We start from the raw sequence: 26,122 nt of genomic DNA on the forward strand, positions 1-26,122 counted from the left end.
CACGACACTGACAACACTGCGCTTCTTCAGCTGGAAGACTCCATCACTGTCCCTCTCTTAAGATACTTTGTTATCTGCAGTACTGGACCTGACTAAATGTTCTTCACAGTGGGTGGATGGGCTGTGACTGATGAACAGTGCCGGCACAGCACCGAGGCCTCTTCTGTTTCTTACTCTGTTGCCCCAGAGAAAAGACTGGGGGTGCCAAACGGGGGGGAGGTGACACAACTAAACCAAGGACAGCAGTGTTCCATGCTGCATAACATTGTGCTCCAGGGCAGAGCACAGAGGAGTGTTTAGGGAAATTAACCATCTTTTTCTTGGGAACGGGCTGGGCATCTTCTTGAGAACTGGCATACCCCTGGAGAGTGGACAGTGACTGCCTGAGCACTTTTTCTGGCTTCCCTCTCTCTCAGTTTTTCACATACCAAGCAATTCTGTAACTTGACCTATGAGTTTCCTTGCTCTTCTTTTTCTGTTTCCCCCCACACTGGGCGTGGGGGAGAAGTGAGCAAGTGGCGGTGTAGTGAACAGGTTGCCCACAGAGATCGTGGAGTTTCCCTGTTACTCAAGAACCGTCTGGAAGCAACCCTGAGCCATGTGCTCTAGGCTGACCCTGCTTGAGCAGGGAGGTTGGACCGGATGACCCCCTGTGGTCCCTCCCAGCTCGTCCTATTCTGTGATTCTGTGCAGCCCGGCGGGGTCGCCCCACAGCACCTGCCCATGGTGCTCCCGACTGCTCCCGTTCCCGTTCCCGCTCCCGTTCCCGCCCGGCGGCGTTACCGCGCGCGCCGCGCCTCGCGCCTTACGCCCGGCAGAGGGACCCGCCCCGCCGGCACGTGCGGGGAGCGCTCGCGCCGCCCCGCGCGCCTATAACGGTACCGCCGCTCCCCGGCCCCGGGGAGGCTCGGCCGCTGCCCCTCGGGACCCGCGGTGACCCCCTTCCCCCCCTGCTTCCGGCAGCGGAGCGGGCGGGCGGCGGCCCCTCGGCGCGGGCAGATGTGGGGGAAGGAAAGGAGGGACGGAGGGGGTCGACCCCGTCGCCCCCCCCCCCCCGCCCCACATTGGGCGGGGCGGGGCGGGGCGGGCGGCGCGTGACGCGGCGCGGCCGCAGCGCGCGCCCGCCCCCCGCCGGCCCCCCCGTCCCTCCTGCCCGCCCCCCGCTCGCGCCCCCCCTCCCCTCTCCTCCCCTGCGGCGGCGGCGGGCGGCGGCCGCGGTGCATTGTGGGCAGCCCGTTGTTCATTTGCCACCCGACCCGATCCGGGGCCTGTCGGGACGGAAGCGCCGCCGCCGCCGAGCGATCGAGCGGGATCCATTGTGGGCAGCCCCGCGCCCGCCGCGATCCAGGCCGGACTCGGGGGAGCGGGGAGCGAGCGGCCGGACTTCGCTTCTCTCGGCCGCCGCCCCCGCGCGGCAGCCGGGCGCCTCCTTCCCCCGCCCCGTTCCCGCGGCGGACGGAGCGCTCGGCCGGGCGGGGGGCGCGGGGCGCGCCCGCCATGTTCGCGGAGATAAACCGGCGGACGCTCGCGTTCCGCGGCGGCGGCCTCGTCACCCCCGCGGCGGCCGCCTCGGCGGCGGGGACCGAGGCCTGGGAGCGGCAGGACCCCGAGGCGCTGAACGGGCGCGGGGCGGACGAAGAGGCGGAGCTGGAGGGGCTGGAGGCCGAGGAGCTGGAGGCCACCACCGCCGAGGAGAAGGAGCTGCTGCTGCCTCAGGACGCGGCGTCGCCCCCCGCCGCCGCCGCCGGCCCCATGTTCGCCGAGAGGAACCGCCGGACTCTGGCCTTCCGCGGCGGCGGGGGGCTCCTGGCCGCCCACCCCGCCGCCAACAATGGCTGCGAGGCCGCGGCCTGGCCGCGGAAGCACTTCAATGGGCGGGGGGCGGACGAAGAGATGGAGCTGGAGGGCGCGGAGGGACTGGAGACGGAGGGGCTGCTGGAGGGCAAGGAGCTGGTCCAGGACGGGGGCTCGCTGAGTGACAGCAGCGACGACGAGGAGGACGGCGAAGGGGGCAGCCTGGGGGACGGCAGTGGCGCCGAGGGCGGCAGCTGTAGCAGCAGCCGGCGGTCGGGGGGCGACGGCGGGGATGAGGCGGAGGGCAGCGGCGAGGGGGAGAGCATCCGGCATTTCCCGCTGGCCAGGCCCAAGTCCCTGCTGCAGAAGCTGCACATCTCCTTTCAGGGCTCCTGGCTCAAGGAGTTCCCGTGGCTCTACTACTGCCAGGAGACCGGCCTCATGTCCTGCGCCTGGTGCACCGCGGCCGCCGCCGCCGCCGCGCCCCCCGAGCTGATCATGTCCGGCGCGCCCCTACCCGGGGGGCACGACGAGCTCTGCAAGGGCACCCGCAACTACAAGCGCACCCTGCTCTTGAGGCACCACCTTTCCGCCGAGCATCGCCTCAACGAGCCCGGCAGCGCCGAGCAGGTACGGCACAGCACGGCACGGGACGGGGAGGGGGCGGCGGGGAGGGAGGGGCAATCCCGGCCTCCCCTTTCGCATCGGTGAGGTTTTCCTGTGCCCACGTGCGTGAACTTCTCTAAATGACTGCTCGTGGTTGTTGTTGCTCGGCGGGCTGGGCACGCCGCAGTGCTCTCGCTTGCCGTGTCCGGAGCGGGAGACGAGCCCCATCTGGGATTTGGGGTGACTCTCCCTCTGGATGCGGGCAGGCACACAAACGCAGCACGAGCTGTTTTTCGGGGCTGTACTCCGTTCCCGTTATCCGTCCGGCGCTGGCGGGTACCGCTTTCATTAGTTCATCTGTTTATCTCGTGAAGATAAACCGGCGATGTGGGAAAAAAGTTGCGTACGAATCCCAGTGTCACAGCACTGATTTAAATACGCTCGTTACAACTTCCTCCTGCGGTACAGGCGGAGGGAGGCCAGTGTCCGGCCGGCGACCGCTTGTGAAATGGGGACTCGGAGGCGTGAAATTGGAATTGCTCTGCCGTGCTTAGCGGTGTGGCCCCGGTTCACTAATCGGATAACTCTGTGTACTCAAGTTCTTCACGTTGAAATCTTTTTTTCCCCGATTGCGTTACTTTAGATTGAGTTGCTGAGCAAGAAGTCTGCAATCGCTTGGTGTGTGTTAGAGATAAACATGTGGTTTCCTGAAAGCCGTGTTACTATGCCAGCGTCGCTCTAACGCTATAGGAGTAGTGAAACTCTTCACGTTCCCCGCTGAACTTCAAATCACTGTGTTTCTTGGCTGCTTTCACGAATGAGGCAGGGCTTGCCCTAGAATATATGGGGATGGAAAGCCCCTAAAGAATACTTGTGTTGAATCCACAGCCTTCTGCAGCCTTTTCCGCTAGGGATGCCTGCGCTACTGAAGTTCGCTCGATCGCCTCGCTGGCGTTCAACTTACTTGCGGGTATTAGCTAGTATTGCTTCAGGTTAGGCTAGTCCTTGAATTGTTAGGCTGTTAGCCGGAATTAATTGATCAGTCACTCAGTTTTTCTGGATTTAGAATTCAGTTTTAATTAAAACACCCACCTTGGCTGGATAGCTTTATTTGGAGTTTGAAATACAATGCGATAGTTGGATTGAGGTTATTGCTTGAGCACTCTAAGGAGCTCAGGGTACCTTGGACAAGAGCTGCTAGTCAAATGTTCGAGCAGGATATCAGGATTACAGGATGACTGATAAAACGTTAGGTGAACGATAGTTTTCTTAGAACTACTTGGAAAATGTATGCAAGTTTTATGTGAAGCTATTACAGGACTGGAAGGGAAACCTTATGGTGCACAAATACTGGTTATCCAAAATATTAGTTTTGGATTTACAAATGCAACATTCACCTTCAAGATGATTAATACTACCTTTTCAGTGAGTGTAGTTTTGTAGCAGCTACTGTTACAGATGTTTCATGGTAGTAGGTCGTCTTACTAGTTTTCTCCAGTCTTCTGGGGTTTGCTATTCACTCTGCAGTGTTTCAGCCAAATTTGCTTTCAATTAGTTGTTTCTAATTAAGAAACTTTCATTCTTAGTTTCTGTTACTTCTTCATATCTTTGAAAATGTTCCACTTTTGCATAATGCTATTGCAGCATATTCTTTACCATCTTGTTGCTTAGTTTCTAACTTTGAGTTGTGAATGATTACTCTGTAGAAGTTATGTTCTGTCACTGTGTAGCCTCCTCTGTTGGTGGATGCTGCTAATCCCTGCCACACTTGGAAGCTTCTCACTCTGTTTTACCTGTATTTAAACAAAAAGCTATTCCAAGCATTTTTCCCTACTCAGTTTATTTTTGTTTTCTTTCTGTCCACTTATCCTCAGTCTTTTGTAAAACTGTTAAATACCGGGAGGGTGGACGGGAGGACAGAATATTGGCTTGTTATCACAGTAGCCTACAAGTTAATGTAAGTGTTTATTTGAAGACCTTTCATTGTCATGGGAATATTTGTAAAAATGAATCTCTGCTTTTATACCACTGATAGTTTAAGAAAAAATTGTAGTAACTGTAATAATAAATGAAACAGTAGGATAGATGAGTCAGTGGTTCTTCTGCACTGTATTAAAGATAAGGTTGGGACAAAGGTAGCTGTACAGAGATTGGTTTTTTTTCAGGTGGAAAACATTGCTTTGTGCATCCCTCTGCAATTAGATTTCCGTTAAAAACTTCTCACAAGTTTGCAGTTTTTCAGGAGTCAGTGTAGTTTTCTTTGTGGTGTACTTTCATGTTACAGCTGCTTTATCAAAAACCTGATTAAGAATCTCTGTTTTCTTTCCCTTCTATGTTTAATTTCCGTATCCTTTCATACTCTTAATGGCACTTGAATTTCTTTTGATACATATGTTTAAATTAATACCAAAACAATAGCTCTATTTTTTTCTTAATGCCGTGATACCAGATACTTGGAACAACAGTAGGTAATTTGTACCCTGACCGTATTTCCAACATACATAATGAGGCAGCAAAGCCGTTTAGATTTAATGAAACTTGGGAGAGATCTTTCAGCCTTTTTGTTGGAGACAGCACACATGTATTATGGACTTGACAAGCCTCAACTGCGGGGCATGTTTAGCAGCTGCTAATAAACATATGGCATAGTGCCACCACTCAAGCGCAGAAAGGAAATTGTAGGTGTTAAGACAGTAAAGCAGTGGAAATTTCTATAGGTCTGTTGGATATTACACTCGTGAAGAAATGAGTGATGATTTTGGTTTATTTTTGGGATACATTTAATTTGGAATGCCAAAATACATCACAAGTGGTTGCAGCTGCTGTAATTCAAGGGTATTGAGCTGTCAGCCGATGCTTCTTTCTAAGAGCAAAGCCTTGAATATTTTTCTATTCTAGTTTTTAAAATAATTTTTCTCCATATTAAAGCTTAAGGAAATCTATCATCAGCTTGAAACTACCTTTGTTTTTTGTAGTAAACAGACTATTGTGTTGCAAGAATCTTAAGAAATGGATGTTTACTGGGAAATCATGGGAAAATATTTTAATTCTTTGATGAATTTGGATCCATAAGATGCAGATTTATTGGCTGCTGGGGGTTCCTCCTCTCAAACCATCATCTTAAAACATTTTCTCTCTGGACATAGTTTAAAGCTAAGCTTTGGAAATACTGCCAGAAAAGCTTTCTCCAGCCTAACAGGCATGTTGGTTTAAAGCAGAAGCTCTCCAAAAGGAGGAAGGCCTTTGATGTGTTATTTTTTCCATGCGAACTGGAATTGTTTGCATTATGTGAGCAGTGATGAATGGAAGTCATGCTTCAGATGTAAGAGTTACATTACAGTGTTCTAAGTTAACTTCTTGACTTACTCTTAGCAGAGCAAAGAAGTTGAGGAGGACGTCAGGCCTCAGAGTAAAGACTATCACTTACTGTATTTTCCTGTAGTGTTTTTACTAAACCTCAAACTACTCAATTTGATATTAGGCAATGAATGAAACAATTTAAAATTGCTGAGTTGTCTGTGAGCAATGCTGTGTGTGTACAATGACAGTGGAGCATCGTGTGCAGCTGATGGGACCATATTTTGAGATCATTTTGCTCTGTAGCTGCACAGATTAAGAAGCTACTGGTAGCTTACTTTGTTAAAAGATCCAATTAATCTGGGGGCACAGGGAACTGCTGTAGAGCAAGATGTGGTAGTGGAGAATTAAAAAATGTGGCATAACTACTTTTCATATACATGCAGCTGAGATGGAATCTGTGGTTATATTGGTTTGGGTTTTCTTTTAATTCTTCCTGCTCTCACTGTTCTTCCTCCCAGGGACAGAGTATGCTGATGGAACAGTAGGAGAAAGAAAACTTAACAAACTAAATGTCTAGTAGCAGTTTTTGATCATCTGTTTCTGCTCCTGTTTGCTTTTGGGCAAGGTTTATTAATGAATTATACATATAAAACAGTAATTTATCTTTTTGTGTATTCAGAAAAGTCTAACTATTTGAAACTGAGCACAATGTTAGTTTCCTTGAGCTTGTCCTGTTCTCAGGAACCAAAAGCCACTCACTGTAAATATCAATTTATTTATGGTCCCAGCTTGATTGGGTACTTATACTTGCTCAGTTAAAATGTGCTCTGTCTCTATTATTTAATCAGACATTTGTCAAAAGAAAAGAACTGCTGCAGGTTGTTTTTTAAATTTTATGCAGTGTTTAATATGCTCTCAAGAATGAAATTGGCAGCTATCATAGCATCTACCTAACATTTACTGTGTGAGGTGCAAGTCACTGATGATTGACAAGTGTGACAACACTTTAGGGTACCATAATTTTCATCTTAATCTGATCCAGTGTCAGTAATTGGTGTTTTGAAACTATGCAGTGCTCCGTAGCTGAAGTGACAGGAAGCTAGTCCAGAACCCAAATCTGCTGAGAATTTAGAGTGACGGATTTAGCTGTCCCACATTTGGGGCAAACTGTTTCACAACCTTAATCTGAGGGAGTACTTGGGGTGTGTCAGAAAGTACACAGAAAAAATTAAGATGAGGTTGGGCAAAGATCTATTGCTTGTTTTCACATAAAAGCCTAATTGCTTTTATTTCTTCCTCTTCAATGAAGTGTTTTTCTGAGAAGGGTAGAGATTCAGAAGCAACTTGAATGTGACAGCAAACTGAAATTTCTCTGCAGGAGATACTGAAATGGCACAGTTTCTCTTTTGGTTATACCGGGCCTTATTTGCTGCTTATAGATGTAAATACCATTTTAGATATAGATACAGCTTCAGTTGTCATTCCAGTGGGGTTTTAAATTGAGGTGAGGTGATTTAATCCACTAATTTCTGTGTGGTGGAAAGTGACTTTTTTAATCTATGTAGCTGGTTTCTGCCGTAGTCTCAAATTAAGGGTAGTACTTTCCTGCAATGTGTGTTTTAGTCCCAGCATAGATTATGGGCTCATGACAGTGCTAACATTACCTTTTTAATACTGATGTTGATGTATAATGTTGAGGCAGGTGAGCTTTAACAACACCTCCAGCTCCCGAATCAGTGAGGTGTTTTAGATGATGAGAGAAGAAAATAATGATTTGGCTTGGAGCTATCCAGTTTTGCTAGGGAAGAAGAGAGAATCTTGGAGATGTAGTATGAAACAGACTGTCTTTGTTGCTGCTCTTGATGGCAGCATATGTCAACCCCATATAAGTATGGTCTCAAATACGCCAGTCTGTGTTTTCTGCTTTCTCCTAGCTGCTGCCATCATTATCCTAGCTGCTGAATCATCATTGTCTAAACATGAGTTAGAAGTCTTCTATGTGCTCTAAAATCCAGTTCAGATCTCTTGACCTCTCCCTGACTGAACTAATCTTTAATAATGAATTACTTCTTGGTGTTGGATTGTATGAAAAGATCAGGTTTTAGCAAAATTCTGAAGCCATGTTTGAGATCCCATTGTAAAAAGGTGGTGTGTGCATGATAAGTATGTGCCAGTGTTGCTACTGGAAAGTTTGTGAGGCTTATTTCAAGAAAGTCTCAGTTAGGTATTGTAATGGAAGTTTATGTCGAGGGGTTTTTTGTCATCTGCAGTATTTTGCCTGCTTGTCATGTGATACACTGTTTAATCCTAGACCTTTGTTAAAAAACAAAGGATAAACGCTTAATTTGTCAAACTATAAGAAATATCTTTGCTGTTATATCTACTTTAGAAATATGTTTCCTTTAAAACATTCAGGACAGATTGGGACATACAGGCCTAATCTATGTATTCGTATCTCAGCATGAAGAAAATGCTGAATCACATATCAGGATTCTGCTTAATTGTTTAAGTGGAGATTTCTGGAGAAGAACAAGGGGTTGGATATGTAAGAATCATCTAGTTAAATCTTTGGAAAGAGAGACTCCTGAATCTTTAATGTATGTGGGTTAGGAATAACAAGCACTTCACACTCAACTGTGTATTTACTTACTTTTGGCTGAAATTTCCCTTCCTTTGCCCTGAAGGCAAATCTTCTAGTTCTCTTTGAAACAAACTTGGGGGTGGGAGGTGCAGAATGAGAGCATGGTTTTTAGTTTTCAGAAATATCTTGTTAATTATATATTCCTGTCTGCCTTTGCAACCAAGAACATAAATAACAAAAAAATAGTTTGATTAAAATTGTCTCCTTTCGTTTATTTTCATATCCTTATTACAGTCCTGAAGAACTAAGGACAGTATTCATTAAGAGCTAATTATGTTTGTGGGTTTTTTTTAATTGCAGGAGGCAGAGTTACCATCAGAACTGAATAATGAAGGATACTGTGATTTTAACAGCAGGCCAAATGAGAACTCTTACTGCTATCAGCTCCTGCAAGAGCTCAACGAGCAGAGGAAGAAAGGCATTCTTTGTGATGTTAATATTGTGGTGAGTGGGAGGGTCTTCAGAGCTCACAAGAACATCCTGGTTGCAGGCAGCCGCTTCTTTAAGACTCTGTATTGCTTTACAAACAAAGAAAGCCGTAACCAAACCACTGTTACCTATTTAGATGTTGTTGCTGTTCAAGGTTTTTCTGTCATCTTGGACTTCTTATATTCTGGTAACCTCGTGCTTACGAGCCAAAACGCCATTGAAGTGATGTCGGTGGCCAGCTACCTTCAGATGACGGAGGTTGTCCAGTCCTGCCGCAACTTCATTAAAGATGCCTTAAACATAAGTATAAAATCGGAAGCTCCAGAGACTGTTGTAGTGGATTACAACAGAAGATCTGTTAGTAGGGATGGTTTATCTCCAAGGGATCAAAAAGTTGCCAGCTTCTGGGCAACACGAAACCTTACCAACTTGGCAAGTAGCATAAAAACTGAGAATGATCCCTACCCTATTGATGAGGGCCAAATGGAAAGCTACCAAATGAATGACTGCAGTTGGGTCCAGGACAGCTCACCCGAAATGGCTGAAAATGAATCTCAAGGTGAGGGAAAAGTTTTCGTGTGGAATGACATGGGTGCACAGGGACAATCAGTTCAAGAACCTGGAAAAGCAAGAAGGAAAAACCAAACTGCAAAGAGATTTATTTATAATATACCACCTAATACAGAAGAGAACTCTGAAGATTGCTCGGTGTTGCAGCCATCAGTCCCATATCCAGAAGAAGATTTGTCGTTTATTAAAGAAGAAGCAGGTAAATATTGCTTAATGACAGTTATGTCATTTGAAAATTAAAGTATTGAATGAAGTACCTGACTTTGTAACTTTTGTAAAGGTATGTTGGATTGGATTAGTAAAGTCAGCACACCGTTCAGGTTACTAAATCGGTAATCTGATTCTCTGCCTTGGGGCACAGCAGCGGATCATCAGCTAGAGAAGAGAATGGCTGTGCCATACAGTATGTAATGTGCTGTTTGCATTTGACACTTGAAATGGGGATCCTCAGCAGCTGGTAGAAACTACAATTCTTACATTTGTACTTAATCTGTGGCAACTATTCGGCACAAAATCAAGGACTGATAACTGGTGGCTAGTGTTAGCTGATTGTACAGACAGCAAGGGCCTTTGTAATTTCCTTCCCTCCACTAGCAAAAGATCTTTCTGGTAATCTTCACCTGAGTCACCCAGAAACGTTCTGCTGATTCTTATTGTTGGGATATGTGGGAAGCTACAAAATAGAGTAATCCTGGCTACTATAATAGAAACACTTACAACAGGTTTGTGAAACATTAGCAAGAGATGCCATAATACTAGACATATACTAGAAGGGAATATATTTTTGTTGAACTATGCTTTAAACAAATCCTGAGAGCGATAGAATTGATAGGATTTTTTTTTCCTTAAGGATACATGGTTAATGTAAATGGTAGAATAAGATTAAATATCTGTTTGCTAAACAAATACAGTCACACAAAGAATTATAAGCAGCAGAATGTTCATAGTGTAATTGTCATTTGGGGCAATGTAATTAAGTTCAGTTTTTTATTTTTTTATTATTATGCTGTATGAATAGCTGATGTATGCATTTGAGGTACTGTCATTTACCTGCCTCACTTTTTGATGAATTAATAGTTTTGAAAACTTACTGCAATTTAGGAGCCAAATTAGGGGTGGATTTGAGGTACAGCAGAGCAACGTTCTTTAGATGTGTCTTGTTTCTAAAGCAGTTTAAAATGTATGCCTGCTTCAAACACCAAGGAACTGTGGATGTCCTGTCTCCTCCAGGGGCCTTGCTCTGCTCCTGCCTGCAGGGCTGGGGACACAGGCGAGCAGTGGTCCCACAGGGAGCATGTGGGGACTCATGGCTGTGCTGTGCGGTGCCAGTGGTGCCTGGGCACCGCAGTGACATGTGCCAGTGCAGAGCTGTGCAGGCTGGGACTGGAGATGTGTTTCTCCAGTACAAGAGACCTTCATGTGCTTAGTGAGTAGTGTGGCACAACAGCGCAGCTCTGGAGGAGCAGCTGTACTGAGGAGCACTTCTGCAAATGCTTCAGGGGCGTTACTTATCTCTGGTCTTCATCTCTGAACTCTGGGTAGGTCTGCTTTAGCTTTACTTGGGAGTGTGTGCTTCTGAAGTGAATTTCCTGTACTTCTCTTACTGGCTAAGCTTTGTTAGACTGCCCAGGATTCCTTCTGGCTGAACTGACAATAGAGACTGTGTTTCAGGAACATGCCAGTTGCTAATAGGCCTCAGGTCCACAGCACCAGGTTAGATCTAGCCTAAGTGAAGCATGTGGATAGTGGGGGATGTTGAGTCCTCAGCACCCACACAAAAATTTTGCCTGTGCTGGGCTACACTACTTGCTCTAGTTGCAGTGCCGTGAAAAAGGACCCAATAGAAGGTCTGGAGCAAGAGCTGAGGAAATGTGTATTAGCTGCACAAATACCAAATTTCTGACACAATTTAGCATATGATTTCTGTTGATGATTTATATGGGGTAAATATTCAATACTCTTTTACTGATGGAAATACAGAGACTGTGTCTACTGTACGATGGCACCAACAACAGATATAAATACTTGTTTGGATGCTGTGGAATTTTGCACATATGCTGTGAAGATTTCTTGGAGAAATAATGGAGGACATGGATAGTGCAGTATGTTTAGTCCTTGTTCTTTTTTTTTTTTTTTTTTTTTTTTTTGACAGAAGCACCAATGTTTCCAGTAACTTGTTATGGTAAAGAATTAGATTACAAAATACATCCATATAGCATCTTGATGTAAAGAACTATATTGGAGACAGAGCATACTGAATATGTGTTGTGGTGTCTGTCAAAAACCATTGAAAGCTCTGTGACTGCAGACTGAAGTTTATTTTATTGAGTCTAAAATACTAGTCACCTAGTAATCTCCTTGGTATTTTCAGAGCGCAGTATATATGTTCCCAAGTACATAAGTACATTTTCTGCCAGTGTTAGAAGTCTTTTGGAAGCCATATCTAGTATTTTTGTAATAATGCCTTTACTAAGTTCTTGCATGCCTGCATATTGTTTGAAACAAGAAGAGCAACTGAAGTAGGGCTTGGTATAGCTTACTTTTCAGCCACAGTCTGTGCTTCACCTTTTGGTATTCTTTCTCTTGTACTTGTGGCTCTTTTGCTTTGCTTTGTGGATAGATTCGACTGTTAAACACTGTTCTTTTAACTGCTCCCTCTATGCCAAAGAAAGGGTGGAAGAGGGAGGAGTGGAGAGTTGGAAGAATGTCAAGAATGAGTTGTAGAGTAACCTGCAGGTTATACAGTAACTTTCTAGTTTTGGATTAAATTTCTTATGGGGATGAAAAGCTACCAAAAATAATAGGCACTGAGAGGTAAAAATGGATAAGAAAATGTCATCTGGAATAGATATAAGACAATTCTATAAGAAGAAAAATAAAGAATAGTAGATTCTTATGTTCAGAGCTAAGGAGCATGCTGTCCCATTGGTTGCTAAAAGGGAAACAACGACCTTCTACTGTTGTGCTTTGTCATGTTCTGATGGGGATAACATCAGTGGTTATGAGCTGTCAGTTACGTGCAGAGTGAGTTTCTGTGCCCTTGATTTAGGTTTGGGTTGGTCTGATGCTTTTGTGATGGGAAATAAATACTGTAGATATGTGGAAGAGAAGCCTATTTCAGAACACTCTTCTCACTACAAAAATTTATCCCTGAAGCCACTCTTCAAATTTTATAGTAAATGAATTTTCCAGCTGGTTACCAGCAGTAAGCAGCAGTCCAGTTACCAGCTAGGTAAGTATTAGATAATAAACAGTAAGAGCTTTCTGAAGCATCTGCTACCCCTCTTGTTCCAGTAAAGCAAATATGTTAAACTGCTCCTTGCTGAATGTGAGTCTTTCTACATGTATCCATAAGGATGTCAGCTGCTTCATCTTCCTCTCACCCTGTGTTGCCAGTTAGTTTATATTTAACACCTTCCCTGTAAAAGTAGCACTTTGGTGAGCTTTAAAAAAGCTCCATAAAGTTAGGATGGTTTTGAAATTTCTTGTACTGTCTTACATTTATATTTATTTACATTTTACTTAAGCTTTCAAGACGTCTCCAGTTTTAGCTATATTAAAGTAACTGTTTATCTAAAACACTGAATGTTACCACCTATCACAGTATTTCCCCCCTAGCTGATAATCTGCTAAAAAGTCTTTACTATTTACAGCCATCATGCATCCTACCAATTAACCATTTACCATGGTGAAAATAACCATGCTTTCAGTCAGCATTTCACAGTGTTATAGTGAGTTTTAAAAGTTCATAAAAGCTCAGTGAACATAATTCATCATATTCTTAATGTCTGTTCACAGGGTTGTTTTGTCAATTTTCATCACTTCTTGGATGTCTTTCATCTGGGCCTGTTTTTTTTTTTTTTCTTTTTTTATACAAATGTCCTATCCTCAGACTTCAGAACACAGCTGTGAGGTGTTGCTTATGCTTTCTGGAACTGACCGTGTTGATTTTTGCAGAGACTTGCATGCAATATCCCAATAGCTTTATGAAGCTACAAGTGTATAATTTGTTATTGTGATTTTCAGGCTGGATAATGCTGTCATGTACATGTGGTGGGGATGGGGAAAAGGACAAGAAGTGCAAGATTAAAACAGCCCTTGGTGAAACAAGAGGGTTCCTGACTGATTTTGTTGGGGTTCTTAAGGAATTTAATTCAGCTTGCTGTAGAAACAACTACTTTTCAGAAGGATACAAACAGCAGCTAAACTTGCTTACAAAAAATGTAGTGCTGGTCACAGCTTCTTTCATGGTACAGGGGAGGAGCATAACACAACTTAATTAGGACTTTGCAATAAAGACAGTTATCTTTGTATTTGAAGAAATCAAGGTCGATGGACTTATCAGGACACACATATATATATTTCTTGTAGGAATAAGCCCCACTTGACTGTGTAACAAAACAAAAAAGAATTGTGTATTTTTCCTGCTTTTCCATGGTACTACAACCCTCAGTCAGATTTTGTTTAGACCTCAAGCTGATACCCTGATTAAAAGATTTAAGTTCCTTGGTGGACCTTTAACCACTTTATTTTCCCCATTCCCTATGTAGTCTGGTATTGAAGATGTCATAGGTTTTTAGAAGTCCTCTGATAACACTGCAACATCTAAGGGTTAGCCTCTTCCTACCTCTCCAAGGGAGGATCCCAAAGACAAGCAGATCCTCACATTCTCCCTACTACTCTAGGCAATGTTTTGTGTATTGCTGTTGTCAATTTGCTTTTTGTTTTCTTTTTTGTGAATGGGTTGGGGAAGAAGGTTTTGTGGTGTCTACAGATCTTCTCTGCCTGAAAATCCTTTTGAGTTCCAGTGCGATGCATTCACTTACTGGAAAAATACCAATCTGAAGTGCTGATTTTTTTCATTTGTGAAATACTGACAATGATGAACATCTAAATAAAAATGGTTCATGAGAACAATTAACACACAAATAAATGGTCTGCATGAGGAAAGTTCCTTATTTTCTTGTGTTTAACTGGTGTAGTTGTTGGATGAGATCAGCAAAATAGCTTTCACTTTCTTGGGAAGGGATTTTTCAGGGAAGGTATGGTAATCAAGTTGAAAAGCAAGTCTATAATGTATTTGGCATCAGTTGGTGGTCTTCTGTCAGGGTTAGTTGATGCTAGATCTGACTCCATAGTCAATGCAAGATACCACTTTTTCATGAATGAAAAATTGAGAGCAGTTGGGAGTAATAGAGTAAGAGTAAGACTGTGTTGGCGAAATATCTTAAGTATGTCCAAGCCCTCTGTTGCAAGAGGCAGTTGAGCAGTAATGTGCTTCCAGAATAAGCCTTTTCAGAAGAAGCAAGGTTAAAGATGTGAAGAATACTCTGGGAACAAAGGGAGTGGAAGATACTTTCTTTTCCCCACCGTCTTAGTGTGTCAGTCTCCGCAGTGCTGTTTCCTCTGTCATGTTACCTAACATAAGCAGCAAATCCAGCTCTCTAATAGCAATCCAGATTGTATCAGTAGATTACCACTGCTTTCTTTACAATCCTTGAAAGCTATGGCCTAATCGCTTGTCCTGTCTACTTTCTGTCTTTTTTAATTGATCTGGATGAGCAGTCAATGTCAGAAAACGTAGTGAAAAAATAGTATTTCTTTTTCTCTTATTTTGGCACTATTTCCAGTGCTAATATATGTAAAGAAAACAGAAGTTAAGTTCACTACAGACAGCTGTATCTAATGAAAGTTTTGTATCTTTTCCCTCAGCACACCATATGTCTGTGTCCTCTTCTATAAGACCTGTTCAGTGGCTTCTGTCAGTAAACTTCTCATTATTTTCTGTATCATCTCTTACTCAGTAATGTCTCCTTTTCTGCCCCCCAAATCAGCATATTTCTAGTTGTAGAAAAAGAGCAAAACCTGTCAAGCTAGGGGTGTTTCTAGTTTAGACATGTTTTCTCTTTCTGGTGGTGTACCCCTACCTCTTGTCTTCAAAACTGAAAATCATTGTATCTGGCTTCTGGTTATCCTTTTTCCTGAGAACAAATGCAGTAGAACATAAAATGGTTTTGAAAGCTTTGTTAGTGGCATAAGAGCCTACACAACCACTTCATTTTATTTCACACTGTCCTTATCTCTTCTCAAATCAACATAGTGTGAATTTTAGTGCTGATAGTTAATAAGCTTCTTTGAATTCTGTTTTATTTCTTATTATTTTGGCTTTGCTTGTTGCTGACTTCTATTAAAGATCAGATTACTGATAGCCTTTTATCCATGCAGGCTGGAAGAATGGGTAAATGTTTGAGGATAATTGGCAGGCTGGAAGAATGGGTAAATGTTTGAGGATAATTGACATTTGAGTTATTAACTTATGCCTATTAGAAATCAACTAAAGTGTAAAAAGGTAACATTAGATCAGAGAAAAGTTGTGGTCAGATGGCTTGGTCTGGAGACACAGAATATTATTGCTTCTAATTAGCTCCCCCCCCCACCCCCAAAGATCTGCCTTACCTGTCCCCGTTTACAATCCACCCCCAGTCTACCAGTACGACTGCATCCATAGTTGCTTCCAGCCTCCTATCAAGGTCATCTGGCTTTAAGTTGACTGGAACAGGTCAGATGATGATTGTCTAGTTTTGCAAGCAGGTTTCAGGGGGCAGTAGCCTGCGTGAGAGGAGAAATGGGAGAAGGTATTCTGAGCCCCAGGGCTCTGTAACGTGTTCTGGAAACCTACCTGACTGTAGGCTCTATGTCTGGCTGGGGAAGGTGGTAGAGGCTAGGTATTGCACTTCCAGCTTCCAGACAGTGTGTAATTCAAGTCTATCCTGTTTGGATGAGCAATTAAGACACTACAGATGCCTTTTTCATGGTTTTGTTTTGAACACATTAAATGTGTGCTTAATCTAGAAAGCAGGTTTTCTAGGTCAATGAATTATTCTAGGAATAAGCATTAGGTTTAATTATTATCTGCTTAGTCATGTGCTATGCAGAGAGTGAAGTGCGCGTAGCAACCTCTTATCTCTTGTGGTATCTGTGCTGATGTTCTTTCATGTTGTAGTGAGTCTTCCCTTCCAATTGGAGGTTGAAAGATTTAGTAGCTATTACCTACACTAGATGACAGCTCTTAAATCTGTTTGGCTCTCTGCTGAGTCTTGTGCTAAGATCTAGAACTATGCAGGGGTTTGAGCTCCTAAGTTTTCTCAAACTTAAATACCAGCTGTGTGCATAAGGGTTCCTAGTGAAATTTAATTTGTGTTCTCTTAAATACAGAAGAACTGTCAAAGTGACAGTGTTATAAATGTGTTCAGTTTGTTCCAACTCTTAGTTATGGTCAATCTTTAGTGTATGCTTATTCTGAAGGAACCTGTACAATTTTGCCTGTACACAGCATAGCGTTACATCTGTGTGCATTAAAGACTTGGTCTACTGATCTTCCAGATATTCATCCTATAAGGGGGGAAAGTGATTAAAATATTTTATTACTGACTGACCTTTAGCTGTTCAACTACATTCAGCTACAGTTCTAGTGCAGGGACAAAAATCTATAAAGACAGGATCTAATACTTTAAACATTGTAGTAGTTTTATTTTTTTCCTCTGCTAGATCCTGAAGTCTGCTTTAATTTGGAGGCTTTTAGCCTTAAGATCAAGTCATCTTTGCTCTTACCCAGACTGTACAACACTGCTTCCTCACTAATCCTTTCTTGTGTATTACAGAAGGAAGTCTTCCTCCTCACCTCAAAGGAATGTGTAGTTGGCATGTCTATAGGGTATCTGTGTTCTGTTCCTTGAGCTGTTGAGATGCCATTGCTGGAGTCCATCACTCCAAATTAGTATAAGGAGTTCTTGCCTCTTTTGGACATAACAGCTATTAGAGTCAGTAATTTAAAAAATTTTCCTCACTGCTTTGTTTCTTAAAGGAGAGGGAGATTTATTCCCTTCCCTCTTCTTTCTTTTTGTACCAAAATAGGTAGTTAGATGTGCTAAAATACTGCTATTTCTATTCATTCACTCAAGCTTTGCTTTTTAAAAGCTCTGATGGAATGCCTAGTTTGGCAGTAATGATCCTGCTTTGCTTGTTGTTTGCCATTGTCTAATGGATAGGATAGAATTATAAGCTTCCTACTTGCTAAGTGATATCCTTTTGAACTGTTGTCTTACGTTGCAGACCAAATCACTGCTGCCAATAGTAATGCTGCCTGAGCAGTAAATGAAACTACTGTGTCTCATGCTGTGAGAATTTGTAATCTGTACTTTTTTCCAGTAAAACTGCAAGTTGGAAGTGTTTAAATATGCAGCTTGCCACAAGCTGCATGAAATGCCGGTTTAGCCTAAGAGAATTTCCTTTCCCAAAAAAATCCTTAGAATGAACAGTGTAGGGATAAAAATAAGTCTTTGGACTATTAAAATGTATAGTTTCAGGCTTGAAAGCAAGAATGCATCTCCTCAAGACTTTTCACAGTGGTGACATTGGGAATCCAGTGTGAGGACCCGACTACCATCTAGAAAAATAGAAGGAAATCTGCCAGTTACCACTGCAGTTTGTTTATTTAACAGCTGTTTGCCTGTGAGGAAAGTAATGGATTTATGAGTTCATGTTTTCCAACAAACTCCTGTCTTGGGGATTGGGGGGAACATTGATTTGCACTTGCCAGAAGAAGTTTTTGCCCAACAAATACGATTTTGTCAAATTCTTAGTGCAGCTTTATTGTGTACTATTTATAGTTCTCTTCTCTGTGCTCTGTAATAGTGATTCCATGTTCACTGAAGCAATTCTTACTTGTTATAAAGTATACAAAGGTCTTTTTGAGGCATTGTTCACTTCTGAATAGTTTTATTTTTTTAAAGAGGAAAAAAGGGTGCAAAGACAGCATGAACTGCAGAAGATCTTGTCTTAAGAGCAAATGTAAATATGCGAACTAGTCTTTTAAGCTCTTATATTCCGAGTAATTGTGGTCTTTTGAATTGATGTGGTTATAGAGTAATAGAGATGATTATTCAGAAAAGGATTTAGACATAGCTAAATATAGTAGGATAGACACAGTAGGATACTTTATATAAATAAAGGTGCCTGTGACAGTCTGGGTGAAGTCATTGCATGAAGCAGTTGTAAAGAGAATCCAGTGGAAAACCTTTCAGCCCCCCCTCCTGATGATAGTAAGGGAATACCTATCCTTACCATCAAAGTCCCTGTAGTATGAAAAGGGCTTTGAATTTTTCTCAGGATGGGGAGAAGAAATGGTGCTGTGGAGAGTAGTTCAAAGGCCTCATTTCATTGAAATTAGGAATGCAGTTATTTCTTAGTTTTAGTATTGAATACTATGTGAAAAAATACTATAATTGCTGTTTTAAGGTCAGAAAAATTTTTGTCACAGTTTGAAAAGGATATATATTTTGCTAAACAGATTAGATTAGACTGATTAGAACTCAGGAAGCTAAAGTAAGACTGTGTTTTTAATAGCTACTTCAAGTGACTTCAAGTACGGATTGCTGCCGGGTACTTCAAATGACTTCAAGTACGGATTGCTGCCGGGTACTTCAAGTGACTTCAAGTATGGACTGCTACCGGGTACTTCAAGTGATTTTAAGTATGGACTGCTGCCAGAATCTTGGCCAAAAGAAGCTTGGGAAAATGGTAAGTGTATCTGGTGGAGAGTAGGTTCAGTTTTTTCCTCTGATAGGGGTTCTCTATCTTTTGTATCACTGGTTATAATATTTGATTCATTTGTTTAGAGGGTTATGAGGTTATTTATGTAAACATTTAATCTTCTTCCATATCATTTCCCTTTGTGGATCATACTTCCTTGGAGGGAGGAAAAGGAATTCAAATGTATGGAAGAGTAAAAACAGAATGTGATTTATATCAGTTCTTGTTTTGTGATTGAGTGTGAAGATACCTGAGGTCTTTAGTGACCTGATAGCATCCCCCCCCCCCGCCCCTTTACTAAGGTAAATGCAGATAAATGGCCCTTGAAATTTAACACTTTGATGGTGAAGATACAGAATTAAATATAATTTTAACAGGAAATCTCAGCACATGTCTTGCTACTAAAAATAAAAATTTCATTGCAATAAATGTTTTTAGTTCACTGCAGCTATAATTAAGCCTTCTTCTGTCAGTTCAAGCAAGCAATTATCTGTAATTATTTTTCTGTCTGAAAACATACTGAAAACACCACCGTATCTAAAACAATTGTTGCTAGTTCCTTAAATACATAAAGTCTTCAGTAAAAAGAAGGTATCAAGAACTGGGTAATAGTAATGCTTACCTCTTTTCTTTAACTTTGAGCTGTTAGTGGGATGTGGCTTATGGTTTGTTTTAAGTATTTTGGGGTTTACAGTAGAAGAAATTTGGTTATCAGGAGGTGAAATTTGCTGGCAGTTAAGAAATTAGAACCTGGGTCTTTGGTCTGCCTTTTCTTAAATCATTAAATTATGTATCTTAGAGCCCTGATGTCTGCCTGTGTAGGACTTACTTTATTCCATGTAAGCCATTTTGTGACATTATGTTGACATGTAGCTCACATGAGTGCTTTAATATACCAATGTAAACTTGTGAATGTTAGCAAAATGTAACTTCCATCTTATGATGGCTTTTGAAGCTCAAAGGAGGCAGCTCTAGATACAGGCCTACAGACATGTGCACGCATCTCACAGTTACTTATGTTTTCTTCCTGCCAGCCTGAACATTAGAAACTCTTGCACATAATCACACAGCCTTAGCCAGTGCTTTTTGGATGCTTCTAGATGGTTATGATGATGATGATCATAAATTCTCACCTGTAATAAGCTGAGTCAATGTGCTCTTATCAAAACTGTCCTTGTAGTCCTGTGTGGACTTTTCCACATCACAGTATCCTTGTGTTGTTCTTTTTCACACAGTAGTAGGCAGCTGTATGAAACCTGTTTTACATATATCCTTTGAGCAAACTATGTAAAGAATTCTCCTCCATCATAAGGAAGAAGTGAGAAATTGGTACTTCCAGAAGGTTTTTCTGCTCTTTTTATTTTTTTACTATTAGATCAAAGTAGAAAATAGGTAAAGTCTGAACCAGTAACTTCCTTTTTGAGAGTTTCAGAATTTTGCTACCTCTTAGTGTTCTACTCCTTTTATCAATATTTGTTCTCACTTAGTTATACTTTTCTTTTTATTGATTTATCAAGTCAGACCTTGGCAGAAAGTTCCTGCATGTAATTCTAAATAGAATATTGGGAGAGAAGATTGTGACTGTTTAAATGCTGCAGAGTTAGGGTTTCTAATCCAGAAGAAAGTGTTTTCTGGTATAACTGACCTCTAGGAAAATGGAACATTGGTAAATTGTAGTTAACTTACTCCAGTTTATGAAATAAGACTTCTGGTAAAAATGGTGGTAAAAATGCCTTGGTTACAAGTAGGTATTTTTCTAGTAGGACTGTACATGGAGAACTTACAGCATTTGTGATTTCTGCAGGCAGGCATTGTCCTGATTTGGCTGATGAAAAGTCATCTGTTTTGCTTTATTGTTTCAGCACCTGTTTATTTTTGTGAACCAGGCAGAACATACTGAAATATTTTTTGTGTGTATTTCATCATCTGTTCTCCTGATGGCTTCTTATCTTGCAGGTGATTCCTCTGCTTTAATCATGAACAAGTTGAAGTGTCCACACTGTAATTATGTAGCCAAATACAGAAGAACACTAAAGAGACACTTGCTCATTCACACAGGCGTGAGATCTTTCAGTTGTGACATCTGTGGGAAGCTGTTTACACGAAGAGAGCATGTAAAGAGACATTCCTTGGTAGGTAATCTCAAGTGTTCATGTATATGTATGCACATGTATGAGTGGGGTTTTATAGGGTTTTTCAGGTATTTTGGTAGTTGGAAGAAACTGTTCTCTGATTTGACATAATGCAAATTGTCCCATCTTAATCTGAAATGGATGAAGATAAACATCTCTTTGTGATAACTGTACCTCTTGTTTCCTTAATGGAAAATGCAGTGTCAATGAAGACAGTCATTTCAAGATTATTTTGAAAGTGATGTGATAAAGGGATGCAGTGTATGTAAGTATTCTGTAGACAATGAAAAGCAGTTTTGGCTTAGCTTTACTGCAGTAAAACAGCACATCTTGGTCTATAATGCTGCATCACCATTTTCTGTGAGGACACCCTGTTAATTCAGCAATTGCACAATGTCTTGGGGTAGTTCTGAAATGTTTATTTCACAACTAGACAAAACTATAGTATAGTATCTGCTTTAAGATTAGGAAAGAATGAAAAATATCTGATGCAGAAAGTAAACATCTGTCTGACTTGCATTCTACCGGTATCATAACCAGCAGTTCACCTAACCCTGTCCTGTGCAAGTTGCATCACTCAGAATTTGACTTGAATACTTGTTTTGCTGAGGATCCAGAGAAAGTATTCTCTGTCTTGGATATTTTGTAGGTACTTTGTATCTAGTCTGTAAGGAAAATAAGACTTCATTGTAATATATACTGTATAAATTCCAAGGTGTGTTTTAGGGCAGTAATAAAAGCAAGATCATATGGTGGTGAGAAAGTAATAACACTTCTCCAAGCTGTGATTTTAAAAACCCCCTCATTTTGCAAGACAAGTTTTGTAGATAGGAAAGGTTAGTACATGGAGTGGGGTAAATTCCACTTCTCCAAGGTGCTGCTGCTGGGTTGGGGCAACCCTCAGTATCTCTACAGGCTGCTGGATGAACATGTCGAGAGCAGCTCTGCCGGGAAGAACTGGGGGTGCTGGTGGGTGAGAGGCTGGACATGAGCTGCCAATGTGCTCTCTCATCCTAGAAAGCCAAATGTATCCTGGACTGCATCAAAAGCAGCATGGCCAGCAGGGTGAGGAAGGGCATTCTGCCCCTCATGAGACCTCCCCCACCTGGAGCACTGTATCCAGCTCTGGGGTCCCCAAAACAGGAAGGACGTGGAACTGTTGGAGCTACTCCAGAGGAGTGCTTTGAAAAGGACTGGAGGGATGGATCATTTCTCATGTGGAGAAAGGCTGAGAGAATTGGGGCGTTACTGCCTCATTGATGGCCATGTTCCTTGTGGCTCACTAGAGAAAACAGCAGCAGTGGGAGTTAGTTGGTCTGCCCGGAAGAGTAGAGTGGGACTTTAGTTTTCTGTCCTGCAGTATCTGACCTGGACTTGTAGCTGAAAGTTTTTTTTCCTCCACAAAAGGAGATGAAGTCAGACAGTGTGAAAATAGTTGTAGAGTGAGCACAGTGCAGTTCTATGTTTTCACTTAAGTGTCCTTTCCCTGAAGTCAGAACACTTCTTTTTTTCTGTTTTTTTTTTTTTTCTTCCCCTCCCTTCCACTTTCAGTTCAACAAATCTCAAACATTCTGCCTTGTGTGAAGTATTATCACAGCTAGTCTAGAGGCTGAGGAAAACACATGTATCAGCTGTACAGATTATACAGCAGAGCTGAAATAACTATTTGTATCTTGACCTAATTTCTATTTCCCCTCATCTGGGTGGTAATTTCTCTTTTATCTAAAATTGCAACTTTTTCAATGGGACTTCAGATGAGATATTTAAGCACATAATTGTAATCTGTTGTGGGAACACTAGATGGAAGGAGGTCTCCAACTTAATTTTTTCCTAGATAATAATAACTAATATACATGTTTGCTGAATTCAGTTACTTGTACAAACAACATACTTAAAAATTCAGAATCAAAATTCATGGTTAGTCAACAACAGCCTTCTAATTTTACACACAGATTCAAATACAGGACAAAAATTTTACCAAAGGAACCTGGAAAGTTGATGTTGATTTTGATTTTGTTGGGAAGGAGAAATTGTGGAAGAAGAATTTTTCTTTTTGAATTCTTGAATTTAATAACTCTTGCTTGTTCTTAGTATTTCTAGGATGTAAAATTGTAAAAGCAATTTTCTAAACAAGTTGTTATCTTGTGTGCAATGTAAGGGTTTACGCTGCTCTCATTGCTTCTGAGTCTTGTTCTGTACCCTGAGGAGTCGAGAACTGAACACTCACCTGCGTACAGAGCAGGTGACCTGCTGAGCTCCAAGGAGGTCGTTTGGTTGTGGGCAGTAGCTCATGACTGTTGAGGAGTACATATGTAGATCTCCAGTAGTCCTTCCTTATTCTAAACAGAGCTGGGTATCTTTTGGGAAAGTTACAAGTAGGAATTTTTATATTAATAATTGTTACTGTTATTATTAATAGTTTTCTAGTACTATATGCAAATGTTACCTGATATGCCTATATTCAGCTGGTAAAATTTCTCTTCCACAGGTGCATAAAAAGGATAAAAAGTATAAGTGTATGGTGTGCAAGAAGATTTTCATGCTAGCAGCCAGCGTTGGAATAAGACATGGATCACGACGTTATGGAGTTTGTGTAGACTGTGCAGATAAATCTCAACCTGGAGGGCAAGAGGGAGCAGACCAGGTGCAGGACACAGATTTCCCTAGGGATGAAGAATACGAAGAAAATGAAGTGGGAGAAGGTGATGAGGAGCTTGGTGATGATGTAGAAGAACAGAATGACCAGTCTCGATGGGATGAAGCCGGGGAAGTTTGTATGCCTTTAGATGACTGACAGAGCATATGACTTCAGGGTGCTGCAAATGGACACTGTATGGATTGACTGTTTGAATTTTTGGACTGAAGGCTTGCGAAATATGGTACAGGCTGGATGGTAGTTATGTTGCTGTGAAAATGTAGGGTCAAAGCCTTATAGCAAAAAAAGGATTATTAATTTTTTTATTATATTTGCACAGGACTGTACAGCATACAACCATTTGGTTGAATTATACAGAGTCCTCACATCTACAGTCAGTTATCAAAAGAAAAATGTATTTTTTATTATTTATAGGCTATAGCTACTTGGGTCCTATTCAGACATAGTAGTAACTGTAATTATGTTACACATTCATGTATCTGTTAACATGAATGAAGAAAATTGCAACTTTGTATGGAAATACAAAGACAGCTTTCCCAAATCCACTCGTACTTTTGTCAGTGAGTCAGTGAAGCTAATTTGGGCTAGTGGCTCTTGTTTTCCACAAGCATGTCTTTGCCATACAAACCTTACCTCTCCCGTAATCTGATAGGTGAAAGCCAATCATTTAAATATTTGTCACAGATATTGCCAACACCATATTGAAATTTGGGTTGAAAACTTTTGGCTCTGTGCTGGCAGGTGCTATGGGTGATAAGCACTGGAGAAGTTGTTAATGGCATTAATTTAGTGTCTGTTTTTAAAGAAGGTTGTTGTTGATTCATCAGTTTCAAAATGATAATGCAGAAGAAATGACCAGTAATGAAAATAATAGACTGATCAGAGCATGGGTAACTCTTGTGCCACTTAATCAAAAGAGACAGTCATTCTAAAAGATATCTGATGTAATAATGTTTCTTCCCTCTTCTAAGGCCCCCCTTCTCTCAAAATTTTTTGGTTTCCCTGGTGTATACCTCAGTCCCACAGAATAAAAATACAAGGAATGGAGAAAGTGTCATATTAAAACAACTTTTTGGTCTATAATTTCTTACTTGTCCATTTTTTGGCTTGTTTATGTGATATGAATTGGACACTAGGCTATTGTGCCCATCGTTCATCATTGAACACAAACTTTTTTTTATTCTTTTGTACTTCATGGGTTATTGTTAGTATTTAATGTAAACAAATTACATTTAACTTGCTCATTTGCTGGAATTTTTTTAAAGAAAAACAAAAAATCCAAAGCAAAATAATGCTCTTTGAGTTGTCTACTTTTCAGGAGGATATGCTCCTATGCTCTTTGTTTCAGATTTTCTAGGAGGCATTGAAACTTGAATTTTCGTAGCCACCTGGATCTTTTTTTTCCTAAGCTTGTAATATTGTACCAATGATTTCAGGCCCCTTTCATAGGGAGGGGAGGGCATTACACCTTCACCTTAAACTCCTCTGTGTTGTTTAGCCTAAGGCAAGTGAATTCAGGCAATCATTGGAACAGTAAGTCTGATGTACTGTTATGTCACAGTGAGTAAATATGCAGAGCATTTGTCATGACACATAGCTAGGCCAGTGTGACAGTACTGTATAAAAAACAATTGAGGGTCACCATATTTTTCAACTTTGTTTAATTTTAAAATGAGTATATTTTTTCCTATTTTATATCAGGTAACTAAATTATGGTAGTTGTGTGGATAACTTTGAATTATGCTTTGATGGACAGAATCTTACTGGTGCTCCATCTGATCAAAGTTGGTATGTATTTAAAGAGACAAGCTTTACTGTTGTCCATAGAACAGTAACATAATGTTAAGACATTGTTTTTGCTGATTGAAACTGAGATGATAAGTTTGAACTACAGTTATATGGGAATTAAAATGCTTTTTTTTAATCATCCACTTGTTTCATTGGTAGTTTCCACATCATTGTAAACCTGACATGAATAGTTTTTTTGGGGAGGGTGGGGAGGGCGGGATGCCTTTTTTTACACTGAAGAATACATTTTATTCTCATTGTTCTAGACTGAAATGAGTAATGTGTAATTCTGGTGGGGTCCAAAGTAGAAATTAGTTGGGCAAAGATATGAATGAAAAAGTATTTTAAACGTTAAAGTAATGTTCTGCTTTGTGAATATGTAAGTATAGCATAAAGATTTTTCCATCCCATTTATCCCTTTTAAAACCATAGTTTACAATTGGTAGATCTGTCTATATATATAAATATATATATATATATCTGAAATTCACCTAAATCTGCTTTATTAGAATACTGCTCACTTAATGCTTAGAAACTGGACCTGGCTCTACATTCTTAATGTATTTTCCTTTTTTTTCTTTTTTTTTTTTTTTTCCCTTTTGTTTTGTTGGGATT

General features: G+C 41.3%; 1 protein-coding gene across 1 annotated transcript; it reads left to right on the top strand.

Annotated features, from left to right (window-relative positions):
* Positions 1-1,497: 1,497 nt before the first annotated feature.
* Positions 1,498-25,638, top strand: ZBTB10 (zinc finger and BTB domain containing 10; the record flags this gene model as incomplete). Its single annotated transcript, XM_082280760.1, has 5 exons — positions 1,498-2,424; positions 8,642-9,539; positions 18,746-18,919; positions 20,888-21,063; positions 23,552-25,638. The coding sequence occupies 5 exons, from the start codon at positions 1,498-1,500 to the stop codon at positions 23,855-23,857; spliced, it is 2,481 nt and encodes an 826-aa protein (XP_082136886.1). The 3' UTR covers positions 23,858-25,638.
* Positions 25,639-26,122: the final 484 nt, after the last annotated feature.

Source organism: Coloeus monedula (genome assembly GCF_965178545.1).
Source record: "Coloeus monedula genome assembly, chromosome: 1".
Taxonomy (NCBI): domain Eukaryota; kingdom Metazoa; phylum Chordata; class Aves; order Passeriformes; family Corvidae; genus Coloeus; species Coloeus monedula.